The sequence below is a fragment of the Mus caroli genome, unplaced genomic scaffold (assembly GCF_978045245.1).
Source record: "Mus caroli unplaced genomic scaffold, Mus_caroli_1 scaffold_5, whole genome shotgun sequence".
Lineage (NCBI taxonomy): Eukaryota > Metazoa > Chordata > Mammalia > Rodentia > Muridae > Mus > Mus caroli.
In genome coordinates this window covers 145918653-145944764 of record NW_028227260.1, presented here as the reverse complement: position 1 = coordinate 145944764, position 26112 = coordinate 145918653, and the positions used below count along the sequence as shown (strand labels likewise).

The following is a 26112-nucleotide window of genomic DNA, read 5'->3' as shown; positions in this document are numbered from 1 at the left end:
ATTGTGTGTAGGAGAAAAACCACGAACAGAAGGAATAATAGACAAGGCCAGGCTTACTGTTTTTATAATATTCATTTGGTGAGAACAGTCTTTAACTTATATAGATGGTGAGACACAGCCTCACTGGCTGTTTTGCTATCCATATCATGTTTCCTATAGTTTTACAGTAAAGACAGCATAAATGTGCTGTTCTAGAAAGTTGATTGGGGTGCTTGAGTTTTTTTTTGTTTTGTTTTGTTTTTGTTTTTAAACTTCCATCCATGTTTTTAAGTCAATACCTACTGTGCTATAGTACTTCAGTAAGAAACACTACACTCTCTAGGTGGTGTACACTTGCTAGGCAGTGTTGGCAACAGTGGTGCCACATGCTTTTAATCCCTGCAATCAGGAGACAGAGTTTGAGCCCAGCCTGATCTACATAGTCAGTTCTGGACAGCTAGGGCTACACAAAGAAATCCCATCTTTTAAAATAGAGAAAAAGAAAAAAAAAAAAACTACTGTACTCTTGATAGCAATATATAGTGTTTTGTTACTTAAATAAGTACTATTTCAGGGTGCAGGGGATACAGTTAAGTAATATCACACTTGCCTAGCATGCCCAAGGGCCTTAACTCTCATCCCTAGCAGTGAAAAACACAACTCTTCCAAGGGACCTCTAGGCAGCTGACAGAACTAGATGGTTGCCTATCTTCCCCTGCTTCTGGCAGTGTGAGAAAGAATTGTTTTTTTATACTCTCAGCAACAAGAACAATTGCAGTTTCTTATATATACCCTAACTAAGCCCCTACTTAGTCGACACTGGGAACTTGTATGTAACACTTTATTCAGTATTATCACCCAGAAATGCCCCCATTACTCTTCTCAGTCTATACATCCTGTTTTGCCTTTATAAGACTTTTCTAAATCCAAAATATCTTCCTGTTATTCTAAGAATTGCACACTTTCTCACCTTTTATGCTGAAATTTGTCTCTTGATTATAGTTTTCCATTCTTGTATTTTGTTTTGTGGCTTAGATTTTGGTATTTTGAAATTTGTTGTTATTTGAGACTTGTAGATAGCCCAGCCTAGCCTTGAAATCAGGATTCCCTTGCCTCAGCTACCTAAATACTAAGATTATAGGTATGTGCCACAATGTTAGGTATTTTTATCTCTTCTTACATGCTTGGTGTTTTCTGTTCCATGTAGTAGTTAGGTTTGTATGATTGGTTCTTTGCAATTATATTCAGATTAAACTTTGAAGAGAGCAAGAAAGAAAAGCACATTAATGATGTTGTAGGCATCTAATTGCACATGCATGAGCATCTGTTCATTGAATAACTCACAATAAGAACTGGTACCTTGGTGTCTTAACAGATGTCTCTGTTGTAAGGGGTACATGTATTTCAAAGTGTGGTGAATTGTGTTACAACTTGAAAGTAAATAGAAAAGGCTAGTGTTATTTCCAATAGTGTAACAAATAATAGGTCTGATTTGTTGTTGTTGTTGTTGTTTTTTTTGATTTTCGAGACAGAGTTCCTCTGTGTATCCCTGGCTGTCCTGGAACTCACTTTGTAGACAAGGCTGGCCTGGAACTCAGAAATCCGCCTGCCTCTGCCTCCTGAGTGCTGGGATTAAGGGCATGCGCCACCACTGCCCGACCTGAATTATTTTTTTAGTCTATGGCATATATAAAGTACATTTGTCATGATCGCTTGGGAAGAATACACTTAGGTCCTCTGTGTGTATTATTCTGTGACTACAATGTCACCTGTAGATTCCATCAGAGCCTTACTGAAGCAATGGCTGTTCTCAGTTTGTGTTATATACATATGTAGGAATGATAATTTTGGAATTACTTTGTCTAACTTAAGTCCTTAGAGCACTGAAAAGAGATTAAATAAAATAAATTAAATAGAATAAATCAAGCTTTTCTTTTTTCACATAGAAAAATCAGCTTCATGAATGTACATGTACACATTCTTTTTGTCTAATCCAAAATTTGGCAAAATGCTTAGTGATAAGATCCACCATCTCATTTTAATAGCATCTACAGCTGAGTTCAAAATGCATGTGTATGTCACACCATCTGAAGCAACCACCTTTCTTTCTTAGGGCTATGCGGTTTACCAACCATACCATTAGTTCTGTGGCAGTTCTTTGCCATTTTAATACCACTTTTACTATGGGTCTCACTGTCCCCCTCCATATCTGGACATAAAGACTTTTTTGTGTTTCCTACTTGTTCCTGTAGTTGTTTCAATATGCTGTCATTATAATTGCCTTACCCACAACTGTAAAAAACAAAATGTTGTATTGTGGTTGTCACATGTTACATGTTATATTCCATTCATTTCTCAGGCTTTGGGGTGAGCCTGTCAATCTTCGTGAACAACATGATGCTTTAGAGTTCTTTAATTCATTGGTGGATAGTTTAGATGAAGCTTTAAAAGCCTTAGGGCATCCAGCTATGCTAAGTAAAGTCTTGGGAGGTTCCTTTGCTGATCAGAAAATTTGCCAAGGCTGCCCACATAGGTAAGTGCTAATATATAATACTGTGATATGCTAATAAGAATAAAATCTTTACTAGTGCTAATATGAAAATGGAATACACCACTATTAAACTCCTACTGAATAAGTACAGTGAATATCTGAATACTGTTGGATGGTTTTTTTGTTTGTTTTGTTAAATAACTTGATTTCTTTTGGTGCTTTTAATGTCTTACTATTTCATACTTTTAATTCTTTTATATTTTCCTAAGCAACTAAGATGACAATTTACATAATGACTAGAGCTGTTACTTCCATGTTTGCCTTTTATCTTAGAATTTAGATACTGTAGATACACTGAGTTTAGAGGATGACAGGCTACAGGTGTTTTTTTTTTTTTTTAATGAGATAATCACTTTTAAAACAATATCAGCTATTACCATCTTTTCCCCACACACCTATTATCATTATTAAGGTATGTATACATATAAAATACTGTAAAAGTTAAGGTGAAAATGTCATATTTTGTTGCTGTTGTTATGGTTTTTAATTTTAAAGGAACTTTTAGTAAAGGGGCTTTTAGTAACTCTTGTCTGTAGCTTGTCTCTAAGGCAGGAAGATTACGAAGGTTTAGAATACCTATTAAAAATAACTAAGGGACTGGTGCAGTTACTAGAGTCTTAAGAGCACTGACAGCTCTTGCAGGACTAGAGTTTCAGTTATGAGCACATAAACGTTGGCTCACAACCATGTGTAACCTTAGTTTTGGCACATCTGATGACCTTCTGGCCTCCTCAGGCAGTAGGCATGCATATGGTACAGATACATAATACTCATAGTTAATCTAAAACAATCTATATCCATCCTCTCTGTATAAAATATTAAATATGCATTACTGTCAAATCACACCAACATTCTATTTCAGTGCTATAAGGAAATCTGTTACTATGTGTGTGTGATAATTTAAAAATTGGAGGTGCTAGAGGGAGATCCAACTTAAGAAGAACTGGCTGTGGTGACGCACGCCTTTAATCCTGGCACTTGGGAAGCAGAGGCAGGCAGATCTCTGAGTTCGAGGCCAGCCTGGTCTACAAAGTGAGTTCTGGGACACCCAGGGCTACACAGAGAAACCCTGTCTCAAAAAAGAAACAAAAACGAAAAAACAAACAAACCAAAAAAACCCTGGCTATTGTAGAAAACCCAGGTTCAATTCCCAGCACCCACGTGGAGACATACAACTGTCTGTAACTCCATTTTCAGGAGATCTGACACCTCCTCCTGGCTTCTGGACACTGGGCATGTACATTGTATGTAGACATACATACTGGCACATACATTTTTTTAATAACATAAAATAAACTAGAGCTCAGCAGTTACAAGCTCTTGCTGCTCTCCAGAGAACCAAGTTTAGTTCCCATGGCACACAAACTCCAAGGAATCCAACACCCTTTTCTGGCCTTGATGGGCATACAACACATGGCAGACACACAAACTTACAGGTAATTTTAACAATAACAAATACTTTTTTTTTTTTTTTTTTTTTAAAGATTTATTTATTTATTATATGTAAGTACACTGTAGCTGTCTTCAGACACTCCAGAAGAGGGTGCCAGATCTTGTTACAGATGGTTGTGAGCCACCATGTGGTTGCTGGGATTTGAACTCTGGACCTTCGGAAGAGCAGTCGGGTGCTCTTACCCATTGAGCCATCTCACCAGCCCAACAAATACTTTTTAATTGGGGGCAGTGAGGTGGTTCAGCTGGTAGAGGCATTTGGAAGTTCAAGTTGGCAAACTGTCAGGAGAGAACCAACTTGACAAAATTGTCCTCTCAACATGCATTGTGTATGTAATAGCACGTGCAGCCACACACACTATAAATAGTGCATTTTAAAAAATAGTCTGGTGAGATGGCTCAGCGGTTAAGAGCACGACTGCTCTTCCAGAGGTCCTGAGTCCAATTCTCAGAAACCACATGGTGGCTTACAACCATCTGTAATGGAATCCGATGCCCTCTTCTAGTGTGTCTGAAGATAGCTGCAGTGTACTCACATAAATAAAAATAAATAAATCTTTTTTAAAAAAGAATTTGCTCACTCTACATATACATACTTAATTACTTTTGGTAGAATGGCATAATTGAGCGCTTGCCACAGGGGGCCATAATTACTGTCAAAACAAATCACACCTGAAAACAACATGGTAGACTAAAAAGAGCTTAAGCTCCAGTAGCCCTGTCTTTTTGTTTGCTTGGCTTGGCTTTTTGTTTGTTTTTCCAAGACAGGTTTTTTTTCTATGTATTCTTGGGCTGTCCTAGAACTAAAACAGGCTGAACTTGAACTCAGAGATTTGCCTGCCTCTGCCTCCCCCAACTGGCCTATTTTAATTCCCACTTCACTCAAGTGTGGATGGTGATAGTTCTCAAATAATTTTGTCATGAAGGCAAAGGACAGTATGTAATCAATCAGCACAGTGTAAATAACTAGGAAATGCCGTCAGTATTGGTAACATTCCATTACCTTAGAGGTTTCTTTGGGTTGTTTTTTTTTGTTTTTTTTTTTTTTGTTTTGTTTTGTTTTGTTTTGTTTTTTTTTGGTTTTTTTGAGAAAGGATTTTCTCTGTGTAGCCCTGGCTGTCCTGGAACTCACTTTGTAGACCAGGCTGGCCTCGAACTCAGAAATCCACCTGCCTCTGCCTCCCGAGTGCTGGGATTAAAGGCATGCGCCACCATGCCCAGCAGAGGTTTCATTAACTATGTAAATAATGAGGTGTTTAGAGAACTGAAGAGTGAATCCTTTTCTGATAACTTCTTAAATAATATCTTTAGGTACGAATGTGAAGAATCTTTTACGACTCTGAATGTAGACATTAGAAACCACCAAAATCTTCTGGATTCTTTGGAACAGTATGTCAAAGGAGACTTATTAGAAGGAGCAAATGCTTATCATTGTGAAAAATGCAATAAAAAGGTATGAATTATCTATTTAGATAACAATATTACCTCTAACTGAAAAGCTCTGGGTAGTCGATAGTTAAAGAAAAACAGTTTTCTTTAACAGTGTGTGTGTGTGTGTGTGTGTGTGTGTGTGTGTGTATTTTAAAGGAAGAAAGTTAAAAGGTAATACTAGAATAAACAAAATTGTAAAACTGTAATTGCTTAATACCTTTGTTTATATGAGTTAACATGGGTACATTTGTTTCTGCCTAGAAACAAACTCCAGAGCTGATGGAGGAAAACATTTTTCCTCTTATATCCAGAATTGTTTTGCTGAAATTTTTTTAAATACAGTAAAATTTGTTTTGTTTTGTTTTTTTACCACCTGATTAGATTTTGTCCATTGGAACTTATCTCTTCAAGGGAGAGGGACATTCATACTTACGAATAGTAAATTATGTTTATCTTTTCTGGCTTCCAAACCATTTTACCTCTAAGTCACCTTTATTGTTTGGCCCCACACCACTTAGAGAAGGATGAAAGTCTGTACGTTGGGATTATGGGGCATGAAACAACACTGTCTACCACCATAGATTTTGAGACATGAGACAAGTTCCTAAACTTAGCAGGACACTGTATCTTTAAGGTTCAGTAGTGCCATCTTAGGAGGATTGTAAGGATTAAATATGTTATCACCTGTATAATATTAACTACCTTCTAATTGCCCAATAAAAAGTAAACTATTCAGTTTGTTTACAGCAAACAACCTTAGTTGGAATAACTATAAATAACAAACAGTGGCTAAAGGCAAAGGTAGTATAGAAACTAGGCAGTAAATAATGTATAAAGGACTAATTTTTGCAGTCTGTATTAACCGGTATAGGCCATTTCCAGTTAATATTTACATCAACTTCACAGAAATATCTTAAGATTACAATTCAAGTAAATCTTACAAAAACTTGATGTGTAGTGCTTTTTAAGAGAAGAGTTTGCTTAAGGGGCTGGTGAGATGGCCCAGCAGGTAAGAGCACTGACTGCTCTTCCAAAGGTCCTGAGTTCAAATCCCAGCAACCACATGGTGGCTCACAACCAACTGCAATGAGATCCGATGCTCTCTTCTGTTGTGTCTGAAGACAGAGACAGTGTACTTACATATAACAATAAATAAATCTTTTTTAAAAATGAGTTTGCTTAAGAGGCTAGAGAGAGAGCTCAGCCATGAAAGTGCTTACTGCTTTTGTAAAGGACTTGGATTTAGTTTTCAACACCAACATGGCAGGCAGTTCACAGTCATCTATGGTTCCAGTTTCAGGGACTCTAATGCTCTTGTTCGGCCTCAGCCACCAGCACACATGTGGTACACTTACACATAAAGTCATTTACTTGAAGAGCTACATATAGTGATTTACAACTACACAAGAAAAGCCCAAGTTCCACGTTCAGGCCTGCCTAAGCTTCATAGTGCACTAATCTGAAGCCAACTGGAACTATAATATGAGGCCCCCTATCCCAAGGGAAAAAGATTTAAGAGAAAAAAGTTTACTTGGTCTCATGATCTTGATGGTTCAAGCCTGTAACTTCGAATAGGAGACTGAGGCAAGAAGATCATACATTCAAGACCTGTCTGGGCGGGCTACAGAGCAAGTTCAAAGCCAGCCTGAGCAGAAGAGAATTAGAGATGTGGCTAAAGGATGACTGCTTGCTTAACATGTGCGACACCCTTGGTTAACCTTCAGATTTGGGAATGGTGGTGTTTGCTTGGATTTTGGTTTACTTTTTGCAATGGATTGTATCTATTAATTTTCTCTATTGATTTTAGGTTGATACTGTAAAGCGCTTGCTAATTAAAAAATTGCCTCCTGTTCTTGCTATCCAACTAAAACGATTCGATTATGACTGGGAAAGAGAGTGTGCAATCAAGTTCAATGATTACTTTGAATTTCCTCGAGAGTTAGACATGGAACCTTACACAGTTGCAGGTGTTGCTAAACTGGAGGGAGATAATGTCAACCCAGAAAGTCAGCTGATACAACAGAATGAGCAGTGTGAAAGCGAGAAAGCAGGAAGCACAAAATACAGACTTGTGGGTGTGCTTGTGCACAGTGGTCAAGCCAGTGGAGGACATTACTATTCTTACATCATTCAGAGGAATGGAGGGGATGGTGAAAAAAATCGTTGGTATAAATTTGATGATGGAGATGTAACAGAATGTAAAATGGATGACGATGAAGAAATGAAAAACCAGTGTTTTGGAGGAGAGTACATGGGAGAAGTATTTGATCACATGATGAAGCGCATGTCGTACAGGCGCCAGAAAAGATGGTGGAATGCATATATACTTTTTTATGAACGAATGGACACAATAGGTCATGATGACGAGGTGATAAGATACATATCAGAGATTGCTATCACCACAAGGCCCCATCAGATTGTCATGCCATCTGCCATTGAAAGAAGTGTTCGGAAGCAGAATGTTCAGTTCATGCACAACCGAATGCAGTACAGTTTGGAATATTTTCAGTTTATGAAAAAGCTACTAACATGTAATGGTGTTTACTTAAACCCTCCTCCAGGTAAGTGTCAAGAGTTAGCTTCTTATAGCAAAGAGTAATTCTTTTTTTTTTTTTTTTTTGCAAAGAGTAATTCTTATCTTTAAGATTTATTAGTAGGCATAGCTGTGTGTGCGTGTGTGTGTGCTGTTTTTGTTTTTTTTTGTTTTTTAAGATAAGGTTTCTCCGTGTAGCTCTGGATATCCTGGAAATCATGCCTCAAACTCAAGAGATCACTTACCTTTGCCTCCCAAATGCTGGAATCAAAGGTGTGCACCACCACCGCCCTGCTCTTTATTCATATCTATAAATGTTTTGCCTACATGCATGTCTGTGCTATATGCATGCAATTCTTGAGGAGTCCAGAAAAAGGCATTAGATCCCCTTGGACTAGAGTTGCTGTGTGGGTGCTGGGAACTTACCCTTGGACCTCAGTAAGACCAACAAGTGCTCTTGATTGCTGAGCTATCTCTCCAGTCTTCATTCCCCTTTTTGGCAGGTGAAGGTGTGTGTTTGGTTGTTTTTGTTTTTTTGTGTTTTAAGATGTTTCTTTGTCACCCTGGCTGTCCTAGAACACGGAGATATGCCTGTCTCTGCCTCCTGAGTGCTAGAATTAAAGCTGTGTGCCACCATACCCTACCTAAATATATAAAATTAACATTTTCATTTTGAATGGATGTAAGTTGATGCTTTTGGCTAAAATTACATTTAAGATGATTTGTGTTTGAGTACTAAGTGTTTATTGTTATACTGTTTGGAGATAAGTTTTTGTTTGTTCAAGCAGATTTTTGTTTAATGCATTAGTATAAGGCATTGTATTTGGCTCTAATATCAGGAATAATAATTTCATAAGTAATCTAAGAAGAGTTTTAACAAAGTGAGAATGCAAAGTACAAACTTGTTTGAAAATGGGGCTTGAACAGACTTTTTTAAAATATGTGTATGTGGTTTTTTTTAGGGCAAGATCACCTGTCTCCTGAAGCAGAAGAAATCACTATGATTAGTATTCAGCTTGCTGCTAGGTTCCTTTTTACTACAGGATTTCACACAAAGAAAATAGTCCGAGGATCTGCCAGTGATTGGTATCTTGTTTTGGATTTTTATTCCTGTTTAAGATTTGATGGTGGTCTTTGTAGAGTGCTCTGTTTGTTTGTTTGTTTGTTTGTTTTTCAGAATCACAAGACTTTTATTCAAACTTAAGATGCAAAATTTAAAAACTATATAGTAGTAAGAAATCATACTAAAACACGTGGCATAAATTCAAAGGGTAAAAATAGTATAGAGGCCATTATAATACCTTTTTAGCAATTGTTATTTACTCAGGGCCAGTGATATGGTTCAGTGGTGAAAGCTCTTGCCACCAAACCTTGACAAAACTGAGCTTAAGCCCAGAACCAACATGGTAGGAGGAGAGAACCTGCCAGGCAGTGGTGGTGCATGCCTTTAATCTCAGTACTCGGGAGGTATAGGCAGGTTGATTTCTGAGTTTGAGGCCAGCCAGAGATATACAGAGAAACCGTATCTCGGGGGAAAAAAAAAAAGGAGAGAACCTATTCCTGCCAATAGAGTCCATTTCCCTCATGAACGTGCGCGCACGCACGTGCACACACAAGTAAAAAGCCTCTTTACATATCCAGAAGATATTATAGTAAGGAAAGAAGTTATTTTTGTCATTTTTTGGAGACAAGATTACTCTGTATATATCAGTATTTTGAAATCCACTCTGTAAACCAGGCTGGCCTACAACTAAGATTCCCAAATTCTGGGATTAAAGGTGTATGCCACCACTCTGGCTAGTAGTGGATTTTTAAATACAAGCTTTTGCCAATTTTATAATTCCATAAGACTAGGCCAATCGGGCTGGTGAGATGGCTCAGTGGGTAAGAGCACCCGACTGCTCTTCCGAAGGTCCAGAGTTCAAATCCCAGCAACCACATGGTGGCTCACAACCATCCGTAACGAGATCTGACTCCCTCTTCTGGTGTGTCTGAAGACAGCTACAGTGTACTTACATATAATAAATAAATAAATAAATCTTACCAAAAAAAAAAAGACTAGGCCAATCCATATAGTATTCATCTCTCTCCTCCTCCCCTCAATGTCCACTTCATCCTACCCACACAAGGTTTACTATAAGAAAGGTGAACTGAATTGATAGTCTGATAGTTGTGCTTTGTTTTGTTTTAGGTATGACGCATTGTGTATTCTCCTGCGTCACAGCAAGAATGTACGATTTTGGTTTGCTCACAATGTCCTTTTTAATGTTTCAAATCGATTCTCTGAGTACCTTTTGGAATGCCCTAGTGCAGAAGTGAGAGGTGCATTTGCAAAACTCATAGTTTTCATTGCACATTTTTCCTTACAAGACGGGCCTTGTCCTTCACCTTTTGCATCTCCTGGACCTTCTAGTCAGGTAATTGTACCTTTGTTTATATATGTATTTACAAAAATAAATAAATAAACTTTCCTGAAGTTGAAGAGAAACAGAATGTGTGTTTTATGTTTACCACAAGTTATCAGACACCTAGACCGATAAAGCAACAGTGTGTGTAGACAATGTCTTCAAAAGATAATTCCCGCCAGGCAGGGGTGGTGCATGCCTTTAATCCAGCACTCGGGAGGCAGAGGCAGGCGGATTTCTGAGTTCGAGGCCAGCCTGGTCTACAAAGTGAGTTCCAGGACAGCCAGGGCTACACAGAGAAACCCTGTCTCAAGGGGGAAAGAAAAGATAATTCCCTTTTGTGCTTGCTGATGAAAACTGGAGCCTTGACTATTTAGGAATGTTCTCTACCACTGAAGCACACCCCAGCCCAACCCACATAGTGTTTCCATGTGGGATTTTCATAACACTTCTTTTGGGTAGATTTTTAATAAACATTTTTGGTGTTAATTGCAGCAAAGTGAAAAATCTATAATGAATTCAAAAGCTGGGTGTGGTGCCATAACAGTTTGTGGTACAGACCTGTAATTTCAACTGCTAGAGAATTGCAAGTCAGCTTGGGCCAACTTAGTTGAGATGCTTTCTTCAAGAGTAAGAAGAGATTTTGGTAGATAAGCTCAGTGGCAAAGTTCTTCTCTACCATTAGTATATACAAGTCCTTTGGGTCAATCTAGTGTTGGTAAGCAGAGTGAATGAATTCATGTGAGCAGTCCTTCCAGAAAAGTATTCTTATTTCAACATACACATAAAATAATCTTTGCACTTTGCTGAGAATCAGCTAGTATTTTCTCCTTTACAGGCTTATGACAACTTAAGTTTGAGTGACCACTTACTAAGAGCAGTACTAAATCTCTTGCGGAGGGAGGTTTCAGAGCATGGACGTCATTTACAGCAGTATTTCAACTTGTTCGTAATGTATGCCAATTTAGGTAAGAATTGAAATTTTCATAATCTCTGTTAAAGTATCATGTTAAATGATAGTCATTCAGAAGATCCAATGATGAAGTATGTTTTCTTTTTCTTTTTTCTTTATATGAAACCTTCTCTAAATACAGAATATCCTTTGCCCGAACCCCTGTGCACTTTATAATTTTTTACATAATACTTCTGTGGTAAACACAAGTGAGATTCTGTTGTCTTAAGTTTTACTTCCAAGCGGGGCGTGGTGGCGCACGCCTTTAATCCCAGCACTCGGGAGGCAGAGGCAGGCGGATTTCTGAGTTCGAGGCCAGCCTGGTCTACAAAGTGAGTTCCAGGACAGCCCAGGCTATACAGAGAAACCCTGTCTCGAAAAACAAAAACAAAACAAAAAAAAAAAAAGTTTTACTTCCAAAAAGCAATACTACATCTACCTGCTTTATTAACATACTTATTCCCAGGCTTCATCCAATTCACTAACTGAATCAGAATTACCACAGTTATTGCAAAAAAATCCATGTTTTTACTGTGAAGAGTCATCAATTTTGGAATAAGGTCTAGAAAAAAGGAAGTAAAATAAATTAAAATTAGAGGAAATAATGTCCATTCAATTAGTGCTAGGAGTATAGCAGAGCATTTGCTTAGCTCTTACTAATCCCAGGTTTGGTTTCCAGCATCCCTAATAATTTTTTAAACTAAGAATTGACTTAAATTACTCCTTGATCTTTCTAATACGACCTGCTCATTCCTGTTAAGTTACTACTAGAACTGTACCTAAATATCATGCACAATTGTCTTCCACTGTTTTATTTTGTTGCAAAAGATTGGATTGGGGGAGAATAGTTGTCTAACATGGACATTTTCAGCATCAAAGGATGGGGGTACACCTTTAGTTTCAGTACTAAGAGAGGCAGACAGATCTCTGAGTTATTTAAAATATTTGTCCTTTTTGTTTTGTTCACAAAGTTCGTTCCATCCTAATGTTTTCCTTCTGTTTTTCCGCCTCTCTACTTGCTTTCTGTCTCTCTTTCACTGCAGGAGTGGCAGAGAAAACACAGCTGCTCAAACTGAGTGTACCTGCTACCTTTATGCTTGTGTCCTTAGATGAAGGTCCTGGTCCTCCAATTAAATATCAGTATGCTGAATTAGGCAAATTATACTCAGTAGTGTCACAGCTCATCCGCTGTTGCAATGTCTCTTCAAGAATGCAGTCTTCGATCAATGGTAATCTATTCTTGGCAATAGTTTTGAGTACTCTGGGTCATATCTAGAACTAATCAAATTTGGTTCTGAAAATACGTAAATACAAAGTGAGGGTGTGAAGGAAAGTCCACTATTGAAACATTTTACAATGCTTGCAGTACTGTTTCTTTTTCACATGATTATTGGACCTTTTTCTGCTTGCTACTGGATTAAATTAGTAAAATTTTTATGTTAGGATACCGAGTCATTGAGACACACTACTAATCTTATGCTTAGAAAACTTAACATACAGCTCTTTTTTTTTTTTTTTCTAAAGCACATTTCTAGGCTATGTTCTGAGTTTACATTGTTATTGTGGTTGTTCATTGACAAATCTGTATTATAGGTAATCCTTCTCTTCCAAATCCTTTTGGTGATCCTAACTTATCACAACCTATAATGCCAATTCAACAAAATGTGGTAGACATTTTATTTGTGAGAACAAGTTATGTGAAGAAAATTATTGAAGACTGCAGTAACTCTGATGAGACCGTCAAATTGCTTCGCTTTTGCTGCTGGGAGAATCCTCAGTTCTCATCTACTGTCCTCAGTGAACTTCTTTGGCAGGTTAAGAAATCATAACCATTGTTAAATCTCTGTGATTTGATTTATTACCCACATATACATTATTCACTGTGTCTTAACCTATTTCTAGGTTGCATATTCTTATACTTACGAACTCCGGCCCTATTTGGATCTGCTTTTACAAATCTTACTGATTGAAGACTCTTGGCAGACTCACAGGTGGATACTTTATTTTTTATTATCAGGCTAATTAGACTTAGTCCCAGCTGTTACATATAATAGAAATTGACCACCCCCACATTTAACAAAATATATAACAAAAAGCACCCTAGGGTTCTAGTGAATGTTCAGTGTTACAAGAAAAAAGAAAGACAGGAATGACTACCAAGTTCTCCCAGATTTTGTCAGGTTTTGACAATGAGGACATTGCCCAGGTTTCATACTTAATATATTAACATCATTCAACAGAATTGTATTTATTTATTTATTTATTTGGTTTTTTGAGACAGGGTTTCTCTGTATAGCCCTGGCTGTCCTGGAACTCACTCTGTAGACCAGGCTGGCCTCTAACTCAGAAATCCACCTGCCTCTGCCTCCCAAGTGCTGGGATTAAAGGCGTGCACCACCACACCCGACTCTGAATGGTTTTTTTTAATTAAAGAAAACTAGCAATAGACTATACATATGAATATATTAATAAATCCAAGGATTGTTTTAGGTTTAGATTACATTAATTTTGGAATAACCTCATTACATAAATCTGTAGTTATTTAGTGATAGTTCTGGAGAGCGGAGCATAAAGACACATACTTTTAATTCCAGTACTTGGGAGATAGGCAGTCAGGTCTCTGTGAGTTCAAGGCCAACCAGGGCTACACCAAGACCTTGTTTCAAGGTGGCTCAGCTGAATTTAATCCCATGTGGTTGAAGAAAACCAAGTTCCCTTCAGCTGGGTGTGTACGCACACACCACAAACACGCACACATGAATGTGTTTGGGGTGTGGTGGTGGTGGTGGTGGACTTTATTGGTTGATTGGGGCTGGGTTGGGGTTTTGGTGGTTTTTTTTTTTTTAGTATCTTAATAAATACATACTGCTAACTCATTAACATTGAACTTAACGGCCAGCACTCTTACACCTCTCCCCTAATATAAGCTTCTCGAGTGCACACTTCAAAGTCAAACTTCAGTGCTATACATGAAGGCCAATTATAACAGCAAAAGAGGACACTTCTTTGTAGTTTGAAACTGAAGACAAAGTCACTCTTTTCAACCTCTGCTAGGAAATTGTGAGTTCTGGGCAACTTGAATCATTTGCTAACAAAGCACATTAAATACTTATTTTTGTTTTGGGGTGTTTGTTTGTTTGTTTTATGTTGGACACACAAGGTTTCGCTGTGTATCCAAAACTGTGCTGGAACTCAGTCTGTAGACCAGGCAGACCTCACAGAGATCTGCCTGTATCTGCCTCTCATGTGCTGGGATTAAAAGAGTTTTTAAGTACTGATTTTTAAGATTAGCCATTCTAGGGGCTATAGAGATGACTGGGTCATTAAAAACACTTGTTCTTGTAGATGACCAGTTTTGGTTCCCTAACACCCACATAGTGGCTAAGACACCCACCAGGCATATATGTACTACATGCAGGAAAAAACACTTCTACATATAAAGTAATAGAAGTATTTTAAAATACAAATTTTTTTTAAGATTTATTTATTTTATGTATATGAATACACACTTTAGTTGTACAGATGGTTGTGAGCCTTCATGTGATTGTTGGGAATTGAACTTTGGACCTGCTTGCTCTAGCCAACCCCACTTGCTCTGGCCAAAGATTTATTTATTAGTATAAGTTCACTGTAGCTGTCTTCAAACGCACCAGAAGAGGGTATCAGATCTCATTATGGGTTGCTGGGATTTGAACTCAGTACCTTTGGAAGATCAGTCGGTGCTACCCACTGAACCATCTCACCAGCCCACAAATGTTTTTTATTGTTGTTTTAAATTACTGTTATAAAAATAGCAGTAAGCAAAAAAATCAGTTTTCTTGAATCCAAAATTTTCTAAGCAGTCACCATTGATACTTCTTAGATGATTTTAATACAGTCTAGCTTCTAGTATTTTTCTTTTAAAAATAGCACAAGCCAGGCCGTGGTGGTGCACACCTTTAGTCCCAGCACTTGGGAGGCAGAGGCAGGCATATTTATGAGTTCAAGGCCAACCTGGTCTACAGAAGTGAGTTCCAGGACAGCCAGTACTACACAGAGAAACCCTGTCTTGCAAAAAAAGCAAAAACACAAGAAAACAAAATAGCATAAGATTGTATAGCTTTAATGGTGTGGTAGCATATTTAGACCTTCAATCATATTATTCCAAGACAGAGGTAGGCAGATCCATGTGAATTCCAAGCTAGTCAATGCTATGTAGCAAGACATAGATAGATACATCTAAGTTCTCTTTTAGCATATGATGTGATAAAAACATAGGTTGGATTAAATGTGAGAAATATCAAAAGTAGTAAGTAAAAACAGATGATTAACTTAAGTTTGAAAATAATCTCATACTGTAGCTTTTTTGGGTTTTTTTTGTTGTTGTTGTTGTTGTTTAGTTTTGTAAGTAGGTCTTAAGTATTTATAATGTCCTCCATGTGTCCTACATTATTAGACATGAAGGAAGCAACACAAAGATAGTATTGATTAAAGATGGTGTTTGGAAAACTGTTGCTATTAGTGGGAAGAAAGTATGATATGTTAAAGTAATGTTTTAACACTTTATATCAGTTGACAAAAATAAAGATAAGGTTAGGGTAGCTTACTGGCAGAGCACTTTTCTAAAATGGGTTAGACCAGCCCTCAGCCTCTGCACTGCCACCCGCAACACAAAATTGGAGAAGTAGAGTTTATATGCAATATCTTAGATCAAACAGCAAGAAGCCTATATCTATTTAGACACCCTTGGTTACTCCTGGCAACCTGCTTGCTTCTATAAGTGTGCCTGTTATAATCATTTTGCCAAAATACAACATTTAGCATTTTGTGTCTAATTAATTGCAAAGATCCTTTGCATACAGCATGTATTGGTTCCTTTCTACTGCTCAGTAATACAGGTATATGTCATATTTTGTTTATTGGGAGCTAATATCTAACAAAATAGACACTGGGTATGGTGGCATAAGCATGTGATCTCGGCAGTTTGGAGGCTGTCATATTGAGAGGTCAAGATGATTCTGGATTACATAATGAAACCCTTTCTCAAAAGCAGAAGACAAAAACGACTTAAAGCAAGTTATTCTCAACTAGAGTGTCAGTGTTAACTTTTAAAGTTTGTGGTACTCTTGAGTTCAGAATTTGCTTCTAGTGATGTATTTAAACAGTGCAATTTGAACAAGTAAAGTTAGTAAGGATACAGACTTGAGTCCGGTTAGTTGGCAACTGTATGACCCTAGGCAAGCTGTTTCTATCTCCCATCTGCTCAAAGATTTAATAGTGGTACTTACTGTCTATTATGAAACAACTGAACCCACAGACATTTACGGGGTAGCATGTAATAAACACTCAATAGATAATAGCTTCTTTTAATTTTTAGAAGTTTTATCTTCCATCTGAATGTTTTTCAGAATTCATAATGCCCTTAAAGGAATTCCAGATGACCGAGATGGGCTGTTTGACACAATTCAGCGTTCTAAGAATCACTATCAAAAAAGAGCATACCAGTGTATAAAATGTATGGTAGCCCTCTTTAGCAGTTGTCCTGTTGCTTACCAAATCCTGCAGGTAAGGGTATTTTCTTATAAAGGGTATTTTCATAGAAATTTAAATTGGAGTTAAAAGATCCTGTTTTAAAAGGCTGTAGCTCTGATATACTGCTTACCCAGAATATACAATTCCCCAATATGACAAAGAATAAGAAAGGAAGGAAAAATAGCATTAATTAAGATCCTGTTTCAATCCAGGTATTGGGGGGGGGGTGAGGTATACATCTATAATTCGAACATTAGAGGCTAAGTCAGGGGAACAACCACAGGTTTGACAACAACCTGAGCTATATAACAATTACCAGACATCCAGACTTGCCATAGCAAGACTATTTCAAGAATAAAAAAATCCTCAGTTTGTGGGATTATCATTTTAAGTTATCTATGATACACTCCCAATCCTCTTAAATGTACATGATTTTATTTACTTTTGAAGGGCAATGGAGATCTTAAAAGGAAATGGACGTGGGCAGTGGAGTGGCTTGGAGATGAACTTGAAAGAAGACCATACACTGGCAATCCTCAGTACACTTACAACAATTGGTCTCCTCCAGTGCAAAGCAATGAGACATCAAATGGCTATTTCTTAGAGAGGTCACACAGCGCTAGGATGACACTTGCAAAAGCTTGTGAACTCTGTCCTGAGGAGGTAAAAAAAGCCACCAGTCTACAAGAAATAGAAATGGAAGAAAGCAAAGTAATTCTTTATAGGCCACTGACTGTATTAATGATAGTGTCGTTTATTAAGATTGCTAGACTTGTGTTTGCTTTTAATATGTAGTAATATATTAATGATGATGATGACTCCATCTGGAGAAATTACTATGCTGTAACCTTAGAAATTATTTTCAAAAGAACCCGAATTATGAATTTTTAATTGTTTTTTTATTTTTTTATTTATTTATTTTTTGTGTGTGTGTTTTTGAGACAGGGTTTCTCTGTGTAGTCCTGGCTGTCCTGGAACTCACTCTGTAGACCAGGCTGGCCTCGAACTCAGAAATCCTCCTGCCTCTGCCTCCCGAGTGCTGGGATTAAAGGCGTTCGCCACCACGCCCGGCTTTTTTTTTTTTTTTTGTAATTGTTTTTTTAAACGTTTGTGTGTATTGGTGGTTTATCTGTACGCCTGGTGCCCTTTGAGGCCTGAAGAAAGGATATTGCATCCCTTGAAACTGGACTGAACAGATTGTTTTGAGCTGTCATGTAGGTGTTGAAACTTGAACTTGGGTCCTCTAGAAAACAAGAAGTGATCTGTATTAAAATAATTATATTCCCCCTCTTTCAGCTACTCGCACACATCTCCTTGCTCTCTCTTAGATCCATGGCTTCTTTTTCTTTAAGTGTTACATGAATCTGTATTCCTAAATCTATAAATAACAAACTGCTTAGTGTATATACATTTATTTATATGTTTATGACTTTAGGTCTGACCATTTGGTATTGGATAATCAATTGGGGGATTCTTCCTGGAGAATATGGTTTTCTGTTTTCAGCATTCCTTGTTTGCCTGTTGAAGACTCATGGAACTTCCTCCATCCATATTAACATGTCCATTGTTTAAGCAGCCATGCTGTTGAGACTGCTTGGATATACCTTTCTTTTTTTTTTTAAGATTTATTTATTTATTATGTGAATACACTGTAGCTGTCTTCAGACACACCAGAAGAGGGCATCAAATCTCATTACAGATGGTTGTGAGCCACCATGTGGTTGCTGGGAATTGAACTCAGGACCTTTGGAAGAGCAGTCAGTGCTCTTAACTGCTGAGTCATCTCTCCAGCCTGGATATACCTTTCCTGACATTTCTAGGCAACATAGTTCACACCTGATTTCCTGTCCCCTTGGCCCTTACAATCTTCTGCCCCTTCAGTGTTTGGGAAGGTGCCCTGAGCATTAGATATAGAAGTTATAATCACAGTTTCTAAGAGTTGTTACTAAGTTAACAAAGTCAGCAGTAACCTTGATGTTGCCTACATCATTTTTTTTTTTAATTAGGAACCAGATGACCAAGATGCCCCAGATGAGCATGAATCACCTCCACCAGAAGATGCTCCGTTATACCCTCATTCCCCTGGATCTCAATATCAGCAGGTAAGCAGGAGTCAGATGGTGGGGTTAACCTCTACAGTGGTTCTCAACCTTAATGCTGCAACCCTTTAATACAGTTCCTCATTTTGTGCCCCCCCAGCAATAAAATTTCTTTCATTGCTACTTCATAACTGTAATTTTATACTGAATCATAATGTAAATATGAAATATGCAGGCTATCTGATGATACCCCTGTAAAAGGTCACTTAACACTCCCTACCCCCACAAAGATTGAGAAACCCTGCTCTAGAACCAGTTTCATACTTGACTATAAAAGAAGGCTTTTTGCCATGACTCTGGACTAACTTTGGGGGCATGATCAGAAGAATGGGTTGGAGTGAGGTCGTGGTACAAATTTGAATTTGCCCCAGGAATATGGTTCCTTTTCCAAATAGGTATGTCTTTTTGTTGTTGTTTTTGTTTTTCGAGACAGGGTTTCTCTGTGTAGCCCTGGCTGTCCTGGAACTCACTTGTAGACCAGGCTGGCCTAGAACTCAGAAATCCGCCTGCCTCTGCCTTCCAAGTGCTGGGATTAAAGGTGTGCACCACCACCGCCCGGCTAGGTATGTCTTGTACTACTAGTATAGAGTGAGTATAAAAGTATCAGTATAAAATGATAATCATTGGGGCTGGAGAGATGGCTCAGGGGTTAAGAGCACCGACTGCTCTTCAGAGGTCCTGAGTTCAAATTCCAGCAACCACATGGTGGCTCACTACTATCCTTAATGAGATGTGACTTCCTTTTCTGGAGTGTCTGAAGACAGCTACGATGTACTTACATATAATAAATAAATAAATCTAAAAAAATGATAATCATTGCTTAGTATGAAGGATTATAATGACATTTCTTGTTAGACTATGTCTGCAAGTAAATTCTAAAAACAACTAAGGTAATTGTCAAATTAATTACCTACAAAATAATTACTTAGAATAATATCCTGAATGGGAACTTTCCTAAAATGTAGATGTGACCAAGCCAAATGTTTTCAGGGGTGATAGTGCACAAGTGGAAATTAGCTTTCTGCCATTGTACAGAGTGCTAAAATTCATGAATGTATGATTTGCCTTTAATCCCACTACTTGAGAGACAGAAGTGGGCAGATCTCTTGAGTTTGAGACCCTGTCCTTTAAAGGGGTGGTGGTTAAGGGCAGTAGTGGCATACACCTTTAGTCCCAGCACTTAGGAGGCAGTGGCAAGCGGATCTCTTTTGATGTTTGAAGACAGCCAGGGCTACACAGAGAAACCCTGTCTGGAAAAAAAATTGGAGGTGGGAGTGAGATCTGCTGCCTTGAGAACAACACTGAAGATGGCCTTACATTTTAGGGCGTAAATGAAACCACGGGGTGTGGAGCCTAAAATCTTGGCATGCCTTGTGGGGATATAAAGACCACCACCTAACCATGTGAGGTTCAGGTATTTAAAAAGATAAAAAACGTTATTGTGATATATCTGTAATTCTACTGCTGGGAGAAGCAGACAGAACCTAGTTGACATAGTGAGTCTTTGTTTTTCTTTCCTTTTATTTCCTCTCTCTCATTTTTGAGACAGTTTCTCTTGTCTAACAGCTCTCAATGTCCTGGAACTCACTTTGTAGACAAGGCTAGCCTCGAACTCAGAAAATACGCCTGCCTCTACCTCCTGAATCCTAGATTAAAAGCATGCACCACCATGCATTGCAACACGGTTTCAAGGCCAGCACAAGCAGTACATATCTTTTAAAAAAAAAAGTTAGAGAATCATGACAGTAATTATTTTGGCTCAGTCCCAAGAAGGCTCATACATTAATCTAGCCTTGTGATTTCAGTGGCAATAGTTAATATTAATAGTTCTGTCTACATAGCAATTGCACCTATGGTCAATCAGATTTATGCTGTGAGAGAGAGTTCATGTAGGCTAGCCCTCACATCATTCTTTTTTTGATGAGTAAGTCAAGAACAGTAATGGGGTTTTGTTTGCTTGCTTGCTTGCTTGTTTTTTGAGACAGGGTTTCTCTGTGTAGCCCTGGCTGTCCTGGAACTCACTCTGTAGACCAGCTTGGCCTCGAACTCAGAAATCCACCTGCCTCTGCCTCCTGAGTGCTGGGATTAAAGGCGTGTGTCACCATGCCTGGCTTAGTGATGGGATATTTTAAATTGTCAGGCTTACACCTAAATTTTTGGAGCTGGGCTGGCAAAATGTGTCAATGGGTAAACCCCAGGATCATTATGGTAGAAGGAGAAAAACAGCTCCTTCAGACAATCACTTTGGACAAACATTTATACATCCCTACCCAATCATGTGTTCTTTATGATTCTGAGGTTTGTATTTGCCTATAAGAAGACTTTTCAATTGATGTTGTAAGTCCTAAGAGTAAAAGAAATGTTTCTGTTCCCACCAATTTCAACTGATAATTTTAAAGTGTGCTTACTGCTGCAAAGGTTGGGTTTTTTCCTATATTTTGCCATGTTTAATTATATATTGTGCAAGTGAGTATCAGAGACTTGGGTGTCAGATCCTCCTATAGCTAGAATTATGCCCGTTTAAGCCACCTGGTATGGGTGCTAGGAACCCATTTGTGGTTCCCTGTCTGATCAGTACATAGTCTTACCTTTGATCCATTTCTCCAGCTATGGAAAATTTTGTAATACACAGGTTTCTTTTCCCTTTCAGAATAACCATGTGCATGGACAGCCATATACAGGCCCAGCGGCACATCACATGAACAACCCTCAGAGAACTGGCCAACGAGCACAAGAAAATTATGAAGGCGGTGAAGAAGTGTCCCCTCCTCAGACCAAGGATCAGTGAAATGCACATATTAACTGGTTCCATCAAGACTGTGCACCCAGGCCTTACAGTCCAACTTTTTTTCTGTGTCTGGCTAATATTTCAAACTAGAAAAACTATTCCTAATCAACTTGGAGTGGAGAGTTTATTCATTGTCTTATCTGCAGAAATTTGCTGTCAATATATAACCCGCCTGCAGTGGAAAGTGTATAGTGTTTTGTAATAAATGGCCTGATGCTAATGTGTAAATGGCAAAGGTGTATATAGTATATTAATGTTTGACTGTTAATTCTTAAGCAAGAATTTTTTTTTCTTCATGAGACTCACAGATCTACAGAACTACATTAATTTTCTTGTTATACCTACTGCTCTCTGCAGCCAGTGTTGCCTACCTTGTGGCAGTTGGATCACCTCCTTTACAAAAACAAAAAGTAAATCAACATCAACAAAACAGCCCATTCATTCATGTCACACCAATAGTTTCCTGTTCATTGTTTGCCACTTGGAGTCAATTTTACTATGAGCAATGTAAGGCTGATTACCTTTGATTTATTTGGTTGATGTGGAAAATTGGTGATGTACTATGTTTCTAGTCTTTCTCATTGCCTTTTTATTCTGATGTTAGGTTAATCACTTTGAAGCTATAGATATGCTGTAACATTTAGCATGGCTTCACACAAGTTAGTGTAGCCAGTGAAGAAATATTACCATAATGACTGCAGTTGTCCTGACATGACACCTGCATTGCTCGGAGCTTTCCTTCTTAAACCCTAGATTATAAAATACAGACTGAGGGAGAACTGTGGCAAGGAAGCAGTTCTCAGTTACACACGTGTTCTTCTCATGTTTGACAATGTGATCTCTGGGTAGAATAAAGAACACTTAAGCTTATTGACTTGGTAATGGGAATTTTGAAAGATTTAAAACAAATACACAAAAATTTGCTATGCCAGTATGCTGGCTGGAGCCTAGTAGACTGTATTTGGTGTGCTTGTTTCGTTCTTTGCTAGAGCTTACTAAGTGACTCTCTTTCAAACTGTCCTTCCTTCTGCTGGATCCCAGTGCTGTGGAAGTCCTCAGAATCCCACAATCTTTGGAGTACCTCTGCACCAAGGTCTCTGGCTGATTCTCTGCTCAGTCATAATTTTACTTGAAAGCAAAAATTGTCCAAGCTCCTTTTTCATTCCAAAAATTTTAACATTCAAAGCAGGGTCTAATTTAAGAAATTACTGGTAGTTAATATAATTAAGGAATTAAATTTTAGAATAAACAATTTGAATAAAGATAAAGGAATCAGTTAAAGCTGTGTTTCAAAGAAAATTGGTGATTTGAATATGTGTAATTTTTTTGGAACCTGTCTAAAACCAAATGCCCCTGCAAACAGATACAGCCTACCCTATTTAAATATTTTGCTGTTTTATTTTATAGAAATTATTTTGCTGAATTTGCAAATAGAATTTGATTTAAGAAGAACTTTTTGTCCTGTGGTATGTTTGGGGGTTTTGATACCTTCTCTGTCTGCCTGTCTCTCTCTTTTTGAGGACTGCATATTTCTGGAAAGCTGATTTCTATGCATAGCATGTGTAGACATAACCAGCAATGAAGATTTTAGTCTCATTAAGTTTTTGTGCACAGAAAGATGGGGGTCTTTGGCTCTTTACTAAAGACTTGGAGAACCGGATGTTGATGCTGTAAAAGTTCCCTAACAATCAATCTTGTACTTTTTGTATGTTTTTATATACATGTGTATTTAATGAGCACAAGCTTGGTTGTATTTTTTACAATTCAGTTGATAGGAAAATGTTTTAAGGCTATAGTTGGCATTGATCAAAGCAGAAGCAAAATTGAGCATTGTTATTTTGTGATTTAAAAGGGGCAGTATTTAAGATAAAGGTTTAGGTATCTTATTTGCAGTATTCCACAGTTCTGCTTCTAGACTTCCTGTAATTTTAGCAACCTTTGACACCAGATTCTGTTTACATCAGAATTTGCTTTTGTTTCGGTTTTTGGAGCCTGGGGATCCAGAACCTGAAGTACTCCAGGCAAGAGCTCTACCATTGAGCTGCACCTCCAGCCTGAATTGAAGTTTGAACAAAGTACAGTGTTTGCAATTCCAACTGGAAGTTTTTTAAAGTTCTTCAAGTAGTAAAGTAGGTTAGCTTTGTTTGGATGAGTAACTGGTACTAGTTATGTTATCTTACCATCTGACATGCAACTTTGGTATTTTCTGCTTCTTAAGGAAATTATGAAATATGTAAAACTTAGTGACTTCCTAGGTAAGAAGAAAACTTGACATTTTCAAAGGCTGTGAATTTTTCTTGGAGGGATTCTACCCCCGACCCCCAGTAGTTGCTTTAAGTGTATAAGCCCACCAGTTCCACATGATGGGGGCTTATGGAGTCATGGTTCCCCTCATTTGAGGAAGAGTGGGCCTGTGTCGTGACCAGGAGTGAGGGAAGGTGAACAGAGTTATTTTTGTTTGTTTGTGCAAATTATTTTCTATATTAACTCTTTAAGCATTAATGTATAACCGGAAATTTTAAGATGCATGTTATTGTAAGAGCAACATAGTGGTGATTTTGAGGTCTTTCTCTAAAACATAAGTGGCACATTTTAAATTTCAAGTCTTAAAGTGCCTGAAAGTTATTTGATTCTCTCAACTAATTTCTTTTGAGCCATATGTTTCCTCCTTTAAATGTTTGTTGCAGAATCACTAGTCTTCGTTTGAAGTACTCCCACATTTCTAAATGGCATGATTGCTCTATTGAAGACAGTAGAATCTGTTAACGTAAGACTGAAGAGATTTTATTGTGCAACTGTGTAAACTGGGGCTTTGCCCAGTCGGATCTAAGTATTTTTGTGTACAACTTGGTAAACACCATATTGCTGCTGTTTCTAAACCCTCCACCTACCGAATTCTCATGTTCAGCATCGCAGAGGCAGAAATACAAGCATAATCATATATGGGCTTTGTTTCTTTTCATTGGTTTTTCTTAGTGATGATTTCCCAGCTTTTTTTTTTTTTTTTGTCTCTTAGCTATAATTATACAGACCTAGAATTATTCAAATGTTTTCTATTTTCATGATTAACTTTTATTAGTGGACAATAACAACTTAAGTCTTTAATCCTCATATTGGTTAAAAACATGAGGAGCCTTTTTTATTTGAATTACTTTTATAAAAGAAAGCAAGAGTCTGAATATTCAGGTGACTACTTTGGCATAGTTCGGGGTTTTATTAGTATTTTTCCAGGTTATGTTTTCCCATGAACTATTATACTTTGTTAATTTTGTGCTTAATTTGGTGACTATATCCTGCCTTATTTAGGATTTTAGAAAATTGCCTTTTTGCGATAAGTGCCCAGTTTTTATTTCTAGTTTGAAGGTACGAGGACATACAGACTGCTGATCAAGGAAACCAGCACCCCTTTGCCCCAGCTTATGTGTTTCCAACAAAACCATTCTCAGTACTGGTTTCATTGTAGGGCCCAACCACAATTGGTCCTGCATCTACACGAGTGTTGCATATTTGAAAAGGGTTTGGGTGCGATAAATCACTACAGAAGTGCTGAATGTATTAAGAACTCGCTGCCGATTGTATTTCTAATGATTATTTTGTGTTTGCAGAAGTATGTAGCACTTGTCCTCCAAGCTTTCAGGTGTAAGGGGGAAAGGTGAACCACATTTTAAAGTCACTAATGAGTGCAATTTTTTTTTTTGGAATTGGGGTTCCCAAAAGGAAATTTCACCGCCCAAATCTCACATACTTCTTAGCCTTTTACAAGCCAACAGATTGACATAAAGATTGTCCGCAGTTCGTAAGATCTAGCACATATACAAAAATAAAACTTTATAAATTAAATTTGGGTTTTTCTTTCATTTATTAACATAGGGTTTTCCCCTATATTGCTAGGGTTGGCATGCCTATATTGCTAGGGTTGGCATGCAGGGCATCGAATGGATATAGGCAAGTGCCATGTCACTCAGCCACTTTTGACCCTTGAGTTTTTTAAGGGACATGTTTATAATAGGTTGTTTCCATTGGTTCTTGATTTTAAATCTGAAAAGTCCCTGTTTTGAGGGGTTATTAATGTGAAATTTTCACTTTAGCATGTCATCTGAAATGCTGAAGTTCCTTTTCAGTGTCAGAAAAGTACATTTGGCTTCTGCAGCTGAGCCTGTTGATGCTTCCCTAAGGAGTACTGACTGCTAAAGAAAAGCATCCCAAATATCCCTCACATATACTTTTACTGAAACAGCCTACCTCTGTAGCTCAAGCTGGTCTGGAATTCACTGTAATCAGGGTGACCTTAAACTGACCTTTTGTCACAGCCTCCCAAATGCTAGGTTTACAGCTGATTTTCCTGTTCATCCTTCTTGCCCCACTTTTTAAGCAGACTAAGGGAAGAGTGTAGTAGTATAAACTATGTGCC

The 26112-nt window shown here is 37.8% G+C and overlaps 1 protein-coding gene across 6 annotated transcripts in view; it reads left to right on the top strand.

Moving 5' to 3' along the window:
- The window catches only part of Usp9x (ubiquitin specific peptidase 9 X-linked), a 136033-nt gene extending 110492 nt beyond the window's left edge, over positions 1 to 25541 (top strand). For 4 of the 6 annotated variants that reach the window (XM_085838266.1, XM_085838268.1, XM_085838267.1 and 1 more), the window contains 13 exons: positions 2339 to 2512; positions 5294 to 5435; positions 7221 to 7974; positions 8909 to 9032; positions 10138 to 10363; positions 11190 to 11319; positions 12347 to 12532; positions 12897 to 13117; positions 13206 to 13294; positions 16691 to 16847; positions 17265 to 17525; positions 18821 to 18916; positions 21564 to 25541. In XM_085838266.1, coding sequence (XP_085694392.1) covers positions 2339 to 2512; positions 5294 to 5435; positions 7221 to 7974; positions 8909 to 9032; positions 10138 to 10363; positions 11190 to 11319; positions 12347 to 12532; positions 12897 to 13117; positions 13206 to 13294; positions 16691 to 16847; positions 17265 to 17525; positions 18821 to 18916; positions 21564 to 21701 — 2698 coding nt within the window. In that variant the 3' untranslated portion in view covers positions 21702 to 25541. The remainder of the gene's footprint in view (positions 1 to 2338; positions 2513 to 5293; positions 5436 to 7220; positions 7975 to 8908; positions 9033 to 10137; positions 10364 to 11189; positions 11320 to 12346; positions 12533 to 12896; positions 13118 to 13205; positions 13295 to 16690; positions 16848 to 17264; positions 17526 to 18820; positions 18917 to 21563) is intronic. The other 2 variants (XM_085838271.1, XM_085838270.1) reach the window with 1 other exon arrangement.
- Positions 25542 to 26112: the final 571 nt, after the last annotated feature.